The 10,830-nt window shown below is 41.2% G+C and overlaps 1 protein-coding gene across 1 annotated transcript; it reads left to right on the forward strand.

Annotated features, from left to right (window-relative positions):
* The first annotated feature begins 6,723 nt into the window (after window positions 1-6,723).
* Window positions 6,724-8,939, forward strand: LOC103702593 (Ankyrin repeat family protein). Its single transcript, XM_039129597.3, has 3 exons — window positions 6,724-7,282; window positions 7,371-7,888; window positions 7,998-8,939. The coding sequence occupies exons 1-3, from the start codon at window positions 6,832-6,834 to the stop codon at window positions 8,937-8,939; spliced, it is 1,911 nt and encodes a 636-aa protein (XP_038985525.3). The 5' UTR covers window positions 6,724-6,831.
* Window positions 8,940-10,830: the final 1,891 nt, after the last annotated feature.

The following is a 10,830-nucleotide window of genomic DNA, read 5'->3' on the forward strand; positions in this document are numbered from 1 at the left end:
ATTTGGGATGACACATCCCTATCCTCGGACATTTGAAAGTGCAGAAAATTTCCTATAGCATATTTCTGTACTCCAGCATCTTCTAACACATATTTTTTATTCAGATTTTCCCAAATTTCTGCAGCTTCTTTGTATGAACAGTAGACATCAAAAAGTTCATTGGACAGTGTACTCAGAATTGTGTGTCTACAGATTTTATTTCCATGTTCCCACTCTTTGAATTTAGTGTCAAAATCTTCAGACCCTTCTATCGGTTTTGACTGATTTAAATACTGAGCAAAATTAAGCATATCCAATGCAGAATAAACACGTTCTTGCCATCTCTTAAAATACATACCATTGAAACTCTCAATTTTAGAAGTATCAGGAATTGATCTAGCAGTAATCATAGCAGAATCCATGCCGAACTATTCTTAAGATTGTAAGATTGTAAGAAAAATAATAGATGAAAGAAGGAAGAACTTATCAGTTGAGGCGTGATTTCACTGTCCTTAAGAATAGATCGCGCCCCTCGGAGATTGAATCTCGGTGTAGCAGGTAATGGCGGCCTATCCTCCAGGATACAACAACTGGATCACTCCAAGCGTACACTCGCAGATGAAGTGACGGTCGAACAGCCCAGAACCGCGCTCTTGGAATGACAACAGAGAAGAAAACAGGGAGACTCTTCTCGGGAACAAGAAACAGAGAGGCTTTCGGAAACAGAGAGAGGATAGGTTAGATTAGATTACTCTATCGGATCTGATAGGGTTTAAAAAGAAATGAAGAGGCGTATTTAAAAGACACGTCGTTTTATGAAAGAGGTGTTTTTAAAGACGCGACGTTTTATCAAGAGATAACCAAAGAGCTGTTTTAAAGACGCGACCGGTTAAACGTTTCCGGATCGGATTCGCCAATTTTGGCTTGGACCTCCATTGGGCTCATGCGCGCGTGGGCTACTTTCTTTCTTTGCTTCACCAAGTTAAAATGTTGAATACTATATAAAGATCTTTTGAGTTTTGTTCCTTTCCAATGTGGGACTAAAGAAAGTACACTAGACAAAAAGACAAAAGAGAGAGAAGGGCAGACTCGGAATTTTGAAATATTCCAACATCTATTTGCACAATATTTTATCAAATTGATGAAGTTTATCTTTACATTGTGAATTTAGACCTCATCTCCATCTTCAAAGGAGTTGATGATGCGGATACTGCAACAGTTCTTTACATTTAGCCAACAAGTAGATTCTGCATCCCTAAAACAAGGCATAACTCCAATTTTTGATCTTCCATTATTGCCATATTGCATAAGACTGCAGATTTGATGAATAGTTCCTCGTTATGATAATTCAAATGATCATCTTTCATTTGAAAAGAATGAGGATTAGAGGTTACTTACGGTTTACAAGAGCTCTATTAATGCCAAACCTCGGTGGATGACTCTATGATGATATTGTAGCTGAAAACATGATTAGTCAAAAATCATTACACGATCATCTTCTTTCTCAAACAAACAAAACACAATCATCTCGCCAACCCTCCTTATAAATTCATGTGAAATTAAGTACCAAACCATTCCTTTCAAAAAGGTAAGTACGGAATCATCTTATTTTATATTTCATTACAGTTATCTATTTAATTATTGGATTATATGTCAAGGTTATACTAACTTAATGTTCGCCAAAATTTTGTTTTGAATGCATTAAAAAAAAAAAACGTACAATCAAACCTATTTCTCAATTCAATAAAAGCTTAACAAAGTGAATATGGTATCCAAATAACGATAGATATGTTAAAAACAGATCTACTTACGGCATATTTCTAATTCTATATAGAATGTAACGACGCAAAAATCCATATGTAAATATAATATCTACTTACATATGCTCGAATGACACCTAATTTTCTCTTTGCAAGATCCAAAAGTAGAGGACGCATTGCGCCCTTTAGGCAACTAGAATCAAATGTAAAGCGGTGCTTTCTTTGTAGAGTTTGAGGCAGCAAGAATCTTTAGAGCTTGTTGGAGCTGCTGAGCATAACTAATCGAATGAGAATTTTCTTCTCAAATAGAGCCGGCAAATTAGTTTGAAAAAGACCTCTGGGTAATACGATTGTCCTAATATATATTCCAAGTCTTCAACTGAATTAGCGATCATGGCTGGTGACAACAACTAAAGTTATCCTCAGGCAAGAAGTCAGTTGCACTACTTTATTACACCAAACTCCCTCCCTTCTCAAACAAAAGTTTCACCAAGACCTCTTCCCCGTTAGCAGCCCAATTTGCTGGTTTATTGCCCTCTAAAAAGTTCACCAGAAGATCTCACAGTCTTATACATGGACCCTATGATGTAATCTTAAATTGAGCAAGCTGACATTCATCTCCAACGCCATCTACATACTTCAGTTTTATTAATTTAATAGATCATCCATGGTATTCGGACCTTGCTACGATAACATGCTGTGTTCCCTTTTTATAGTTACGTTCCTTCGTATTCTTCCCTGTGATACAAGGTGATGGTACTTGTCCTTTGTTTATGCCGCCACCTGCAACCTTTATACTTCACGATTAGAATTGCAAAATACTCCTTTATTTTATCTATATATTCTCTATCATCACCATTTTAAATGGCTGCTGGGTGGAACGCAAATCCTCAAAAAGCCTACTTGCGTGACGTCCAAATATTGAAGGACGTGATAAAGATTTAAATCTTTATCGGCCATGCAAATCTAGGCTGCCTTTGCCAGAAAAATTTTTTTTAAAAAAAAAAATCTCTGGCCTGCATCCAGGCCATTTGCGAGGAGTTGCTTTACTTTTTTTTTTTTTTTGAAAAGTAGAGTTTGCTTTATGATGCATAAAAAATATCATCAAACTTCTATCATCCAAGATATCTCTAGAGTCTAGAGGCTAGGTCTGTAATTGGTCGGATCGGATTGGAGCATTCGGATTTTGATTTTAAACACAGACTAATGCACTAGTTGATCAAGTCATGTCAGGTCCATTAGACCTAACGGGTTATTCAATCATGCCAAGGTAATATATGGATTGGACTGAATCCAAAATATTCAGGTCGAAGTCAAGGCCTAGTTGGTTCCGCAGTTTAGGTTAAGTATTTAGCATTCTTTTATAGCTAAAAAATATAATAATTTATAATCAAATATAAAATTATTGAAACTTTTAAATAAAATTTAAAAATAATTTAAATATGTTTTTTTATTAAAAACTTTTAGTTTCATCCAAGTAATTGATTATTGTAACATACAAATTTCTAACTATATTTTTTGAAATATATATTAATATACTTGAAAATAGTATGAATAAAAATTTATTAAAAACAACGAATATGCAATATATTAAGTAAAAAAAGATTGGAGGAGATGGGGTCGTTGAAATGAACAGAAAGGAATTAGTTTAAATGAGCGGGGTTTATTGGATGTATTGGGAAAAATATTGCGAAGGGAAAATGCTTCTATATAATCAGATTTTTGGATAAGCGAATTTTCGAATACGAAGCCGAGTCCCCAGCAAGACTGCCCCAAAAATATTTAATGATGCTTGGAAGCTGGACGCGAAGTACGTACTGATGAGTGTAATCTCCAAGCAAACGTAGTGGAAATGATCCGGGAAGTTGGCCTGCGAGAATATTTCAGAGAATGAAAGGAAGAGTTGGGAGGAGTCAATGATGAAAGGACAGACAGTCAGACATGAAGCCATAAGAGTTCCTTCCCTCCTATTGAAAAAGTACAGCACATTCTATAGAAGTTTCTTCCTTTTACGTGGTCAGGTGGTCAGCCATTTAAATTGATGGAAACTTGACTACGCAAAGCTCTTCTGAATGCCGTATTACGTATTGCTTATCAATAAAACCATAGTGGTCTAGACCTCCCTTTACATAAAAAAAAAAAATCAGATTTTTCGATAAGACTGGAACATGTCCAAGTCAGATCGAACACAAATCCAAACTGGTTTTTAAATTGGTTTCGGTTGTTGATTTTAACCAGATCTATGGGTCTCCAAATATATGAGTCGGACAAGGTCTAATCCTGGAGTAACTCGATCCAATTGCAGCCTTTGTTAAGGATCCATTTACTGGTAGAGTGATAGGTTTTACCTCGGCAGTATTACTGGTGGAATCAGGTCGTTTCTATTATTCCAAATCAATAACCTTTTAGCCTAGCTCGTGTACTCAAACTCCCCAAGGTAAAGCAGTAACTTGGACTAGGAATTTTATATACTTTTCCACAATTACTTATAAATCTCTCACGTGAATCCTAGGTGCCCAAGACTTATCTATTAAATCATCATTTGTTAATTGACCTGTATAAATTGGTGGTGACTGGTGAGTCAACAGCGAAAGTTCCAAGCTTAAAAAAGGCCAATTCAGGAAAGTTCCTGTGCCCTGCCACGTAAAGTTTACTCTGTGCCATGCTTCATTACTTGTAGAAGAAGAAATCCGCTTGTGTCAGGAAATTCTTGATGCCAAAAGGTCAACACATAATTTTAGCTGGATTTGGAAGATTGATGTTCATTTAGGAATTGCATTGTTTTTTTTTTGTAGAAGATTGCAGAGAATAGGCTCTCTTGCCATGGCTTCTTACTCCGGTGTGGGTTACATATTTCGAATCATTACGACATTTGTCTAAGTATTAAAGAACCTGCCTCTCATATTATTCTGATTTGTAGAATGGTGACTGTTGGGGGAAAAATAGAACACTTGGAGCACATAGTTAAATCACCGAAGCCTGGTGACGAATGTGACAATGGCGAACATGCTCTCAGCAGTCATGACCTCAGAGCGCCCGACCTCAGCGCACTCGATCTCGGCACCGACGACCCCAGAGCTCACGACCTCGATCTCGGCATGACCTCGGCAGACATGGTCTCTACTGAGTTAAGTCTGATCAACCTCAAGGCCAAGAAAGACCCAGTCAAAGGGAGAAACCGACCCCCACTCCACCAAAAATCAAGTCCTCCATATCCGGGATCAAATCCTGCAATTTCCTCCTCAATGGCTGTCAACGTTTGAATTCACACAATCTCAACGGATCGCCAGCTAGCCCGAAATCTCAGGCCGTTTAAGGTAACTCATTTATTCGCACAATCACACCCGATTGTAGGGAACCACCACACCCCCTCCAATAAAAAGAGAAGGGAAGCTCTAAGGAGGGATCTTCTTCTCCCCTGGCGAAAAAAGCATCTCTACACTATTGTTCTCTATTTAAAGTTCCTCTCCGACTTAAGCATCGGAGGGCCTGCGCCGGAACTTCCGGCCACAGGCTTTTTGCAAGTCCGCCGAAGACAGCCGTCCGTCGCCGCACCACAGCCGGAGCCCCTCTTTCTCGGTCCGCGGTCAACTCCGAGTCCAATTTCCAGCAACAGTGACAGATTTGGCGACATGCTTCTCTTATTGATGCAGCTAATATACTATTATTTTTTAAGACGAGTTTGTTCAGAGAATTAAAGAAAAATCTTTTAGTAGAATCCGAAGATATGAGGTGATTTTGATGTCTTATATTGCTGATTGAATTTGGTTGGCAAGGAATGATCGTATATTCTAGAAAGTTCTTTGTAGTCTCAAATTAATTTTGATGAAAGCTGCTTCGCTAACTCAGGAATTTGTTTGTACAACCACCTTAAAGGGTTTTTTTGATAGAAGGTGAAATCTATGATTCCTACTCTGCAAATTTTGCTTCTTCTTGACTGATTTATTTCTCTTGGGAGCCACTATTCTCTTGCTTCCTCAAGGTTAGCTCCAATAGGAGTGTTTAGAATAAAGATGAGTATGGAAAGACCAATTTTATTATTAGATGTCTAAGTGGCACATTAGTGGCATTTGATGGAGTTAAACTTTTTGAAACAACAATTTCTTTGGTCGAGTTATCGGCTGCATGGAAAGGATTAATGTATGCAGCAAAGCACGTAAAGGCTTTCCACATTATTATTGAGAAAAAATTGTTGACAGTAATTAGGTGGTTATCAACTGCACCATTTTAAGGCTTTTCATCTATTAATACATGATCGTCGGAGAATGGCTTCTCCTCTACTTCCTTGCAAGAATTTCTAATAGTGCTGCAATACATAGAGTTAATCATACTGAAACTACTTTGTGGATTGTATTATCAAATATTTCTTTTGTTTTTTTTATATTTTACTTTCTGATTCACACCGATGTATTTTCTCTAGATTGGTATAAATAAAATCCGGCTTTACACAAAAGAAAGAAAAACCCTTCATGTTTTTGGTAACTTTCGATAAAACCTTAATGAAGTGGTAAAACCAAACTAGAAAAGTTTCCGTTACGAAACCACATTATGTTCGTTATACTCCGTTATTTCACACAGCAAAATAGCCAACTTTATGCGCCAAACTCTAATTAAAAGGCGCAGAAATTGTCAAGGTCCAGTTATTGTCTCTACTTTGCTGCACTTCGCGGTTGGTCCAATATTTCTAGTTTCTGGACTAGAAGGTGGCCCCATGATGGATATATACCACTAAAATGAAGCACATGAATAACCAAGAAACCATTTAGTTCACACGGAGGCTATTGATATTTTAATAATAAAAAAAGGGGCCCATGGATGAACTTGGAATCTGGACGGGGAAGCTTCAACGAGGCTGCAATTGCATGGACTTGCCGCAAAGGAAGCTTCATGCATGGAGGTTAACTTATGGCCAAAAGTCGGAGCGCACGTCAACCCGCGGCCCCTTCTCTCCACCCACCCCCACCCCATTTCCCCCTTCTTTGCTTCGAAGAAGGTAGTCTATATACATAAGTATAACATCCTTGGCCTCAAACCAACCCCATTTCACCGGTAGCAGTGTCACCTACCCTCAGAAACCTACCCCTCTTAACCTATGGATCCCAAGCTTTACAAAGCATCACTAACCGGAGACGTCCCGGCCCTCCTCGAGCTCGCTCGAGAGGACGAACACGTTCTCGAGCAAAGGATCATTCCATCCCTCAACACCCCTTTGCAAGTTGCCTCAAGGTTGGGCCACATAGGGTTGGTCTCGGAGCTCATAAGGCTACGGCCCGAGCTGGTCACGTCGGAAAATGCCGAGTCAGAGACGCCGTTGCATGATGCCAGCCGCGAGGGCCACCTCGAGGTGTGCAAGGCTTTGTTGGACGCCGACCCAATGGTTGCTTATAGGCTTGACTGCGACCACCGGAGCGCGCTCTTTGTTGCCTGCAGCCGAGGCCACTTGCCCGTGGCCACGTTTCTCTTGGACATGCCATGGCTGCTGGCCTCCGACGAGGATGGCTCGTCCACTTCTTTACACGTTGCAGCAACGGACGGCCACATAGGTAAATATTAATTAATGTCATATATATATATTGTTTTTAATTAATCATGGATTGATTGCAACTTGATTACACTGGAATTGTGTGACAGAGATTGTTCGAGAAATTTTAAGAGTTAGGCCGGATTTTGTTTGGAAGAGAGATGGGCGAGGGTGCTATCCAATTCACCTGGCCTCAAGCAAGGGTCGCTTGGAGGTCATCCGAGAATTCCTACGGGTCGATCCAAGCCTCTGCAGTGCAGCCGACAAGCACGGCATGACTCCTCTCCACATAGCCTCTAGCAAAGGCTATCTGGAGGCCACCCGGGAGTTCTTAAGGATCGACTCGGACCTCTGCAATGCCGTGGATGAGGACGGCAGGACTCCCCTCCACCTAGCTACCATCAAAGGCTCCGTCGCGATCCTCCACGAGATCCTCTCCACCTGCCGTGAATCCGCTCGGTTGCTGACCAAACAAGGCGAGTCGGTCCTCCACCTTGGGGTGAAGAACAACCGGTATGATGCTCTGCGGTGCCTGATGGAGAACTTCGACATCGCCGAGCTCATCAACCTCCCCGACCGCAACGGCAACACCGTCCTTCACCTCGCCACCTTGGCCAAATTGACCATGGTAAGGACATCTCGACTCATCTGTTCCTATAACAAATTAATGGAGACCTTCGCTAGCTTTGGTGCTATGATGAGGGCGTTTAAAAGCTATCTCCCTTGGCCGAGTCCAGATGGTGAAGTACCTGGCCGCCAGGTCTGAGGTAAACGCCAACGCCGTCAACCGCAGCGGCCTCACCGCCCTCGACATCATCACCACCAACAGTACCAACAGCTCCGGAGCGCTGCAGCTCGTCGCCATACTACAAAGCGTGGGGGCCAAGCGGGCTGTGGAGCTCCCACCGGGCTCATCGCCGGAGACGCAAAAGAAAGTTGTAAGCAGACATCCGGCTAGGTCGCCGTGGAACTTGGCACGGAAGAAGAAGCACCCCGACTCTCCAGCCCGTCGGCGCCAGCGCAGGAAGGAAAGGCGGCTGGATCTCCACAACGAGGGCCTGCGCAACGCCCGCAACACAATAACCATCGTTGCGGTCCTCATCGCCACTGTTGCCTTCTCGGCCGGCATATCCCCGCCGGGTGGGGTCTACGGCCCGGACGGACCATGGGTCGGGAAGGCCACGGCCGCGAGGTCGCCGGCATTTAAAGTGTTCAAGGTCAGCAACGACGTCGCGCTCTTCGTGTCGCTGGGGATCGTGACCGTGCTCGTGAGCATCATCCCCTTCCGGCGGAGGTCGATGATGAGGCTGCTGGTGGTGACCCACAAGGCCATGTGGGTGGCGGTGACGTTCATGGCTGCAGCGTATGTGGCGGCGACGTGGGTGGTGGTGCCAAAGGGAAGGGGGATGACATGGCTGCTGGTGACGGTGGTTACTGTGGGTGGAGGCGGGGTGGGGTCGATGTTGGTGGGCTTAGGGGTGATGCTGGCGATGCATTGGCTGAGGAAGTGGGAGTGGAAGAGGAAGATCGAGGAGAAAGGGAGAAGCAGCAGAGTAACTCCAGAGAGTAGCACCAGCCGGGTGGAGGAGCTACGCGGGATCAAGACTGAGGGGAGCTCGGGGTCTAGTTACAACTCTGATTTAGAGAGCTCGGAGAGGTCCGGCTACCACACGTACTAGATAGCGGAGGTGGAGGATGGACGGATCGGAAGTATTGGATGAGGCCGTGCTGTTGGACGCGTAGGGATGGAGAAATATATTATTAGGAGGAGACTTCTGCGTTCAAAGTCTAGACGATATGCCAAGCTGCCTTCGTCCTTGACTGGGCGTTTTATTCCTCATCCTTTCCATCCGTGTATATACATATAAAAAAATTAATTTCCCACCCTCCCAAAGATCCGAGTAAAACAAAAAGTCTCCATTGACCCGTCCTAAATTTTTAGTACAATAACTTTACTAAGTTTAATTTCCAATCCTTAAGCCTCTTTTGTTTTATCAATAATAGACCGCTCATTAGTTCCCTTAAAAAAAAATGATATAATTATAAATAAGATATATAATCGGTTAAGATAGACTACAATTTATGTTTTACCACATCCAGTAGATTCGGAGATTTAGAAATGCCGCCTCTAGTAAATATTTCATAGTAGCCGCATTAGACTATTTGTCTCTCTTACCATTCTGGAGCTATAAATATAATTTATATATTGTTAGCTCCATATAAAAATATTCCTCTTAGAATAGATGTTGATTCAAATAACAAAAACTGTATTATAGCCATATTTAATTCTGCACATTCAATGAATTCCACGGATAGAGAAATACATAAAGTTGAATATAGTAAAATAATAAATTAAAAAAATTTGTTGAAATTATTTATTTGAAATATTTTAAAAGCTAATTATATATATTTTTTCTCTATTGGGACAATAAAGCTCTTATGCTGATCGCTAAACTTGTTCAAGAGATAAAATAGAACCAATATCCATATTTTTTATCAGAGGTTGAATTGATCGAAAGAAGAAGAATTAGGCCAAAAAGGTACATTTTCAGAAATTGAAATTTTTATGGAAGAGAAGTAAATGAAATGTTTTCATAAAAAAATTCATAAAATTGAGAATAAATTTTTATTCTGCACACATCGGATTATGAATTAGTAACTGCATCTAATCTCTGAAAAAGTTCCAAGCATGTTGAACTTTCAAAAATGCCATATCTCATAAATTTGTCGTGCATTCTATAATACATGACGACGCTGTTATCCTAAAGTCTACTGCATACGGAATTGGATAAAAAATGGGAACTTAATTTTCACTTTGTGACGGATCTAAATTACATCCAATTTAGATATGGTTAAACTTAAGCATAAGGCAGATTTTGATAGGCCAATGGAGAATATGGATGGGATTTTCTCTTTAATCTAAAACAATGTTCCTATTAAACGAATGAAGGTCATACTTATCACAATAAATAGAGTTTGCTATATGCCTTAATTTTAAGAATCATCAACATCAAGGGTTAGCAAAGTTCACATTCAACTTCTTGCTTGTCCTGGTAATGTCTGTCTTCATAAATTACAAGCTTTCGTCATTTCTTTTTGGCCAATTTTTTTATGGACATTTGTTGGCTGTCGGAGCCAATACACACCAAATGGCAGAAACTTAAGAAGAGAAACAACATTTAACACCACCTTCCTGGTTGTACATAATTCATTTTTATACCGATTGAAGCTCTAAGCTTGGATCATACAACTTCATTGATGTTCTAATCCTCCAAGTTCTTCGTTTCCACATTCAACCAACCTAAATGAATCATTACCCCCCTGCACCTCAGGGTATCAATGGACTGGGTTGGGCCTCATACAGGGTTAATACATCTCAAGCTCGAGCATGCACCAACTTTAGGGCTGGAAGTGGGCTAGGCCGGGCCAGGGCATCCCTCTACTCGAACCTGGCTCGATTTTTTTTTGAACTTTAAGCTGGCTTAAGCTCAAAAAATTTTAAATAATCTAGGCCCAAGCCCGACCCAAGCTCAGGCTCGGGCCCGGCCCGAACTCGATTGAGCTAGCCTG

Source organism: Phoenix dactylifera, chromosome 5 (genome assembly GCF_051530095.1).
Source record: "Phoenix dactylifera cultivar Ajwa chromosome 5, Ajwa_hap1_PhDact_Kaust_v1.1, whole genome shotgun sequence".
Classification (NCBI taxonomy): domain Eukaryota; kingdom Viridiplantae; phylum Streptophyta; class Magnoliopsida; order Arecales; family Arecaceae; genus Phoenix; species Phoenix dactylifera.

Bases quoted from the DNA above. Each gene is read 5' to 3' on its own strand.
- LOC103702593 (XM_039129597.3), top strand. From the start codon at position 6,832: ATGGATCCCAAGCTTTACAAAGCATCACTAACCGGAGACGTCCCGGCC. The intron at 7,283-7,370 runs GTAAATATTAAT...ATTGTGTGACAG, and splicing joins AGCAACGGACGGCCACATAG to AGATTGTTCGAGAAATTTTA. The intron at 7,889-7,997 runs GTAAGGACATCT...GGCCGAGTCCAG, and splicing joins CCTTGGCCAAATTGACCATG to ATGGTGAAGTACCTGGCCGC.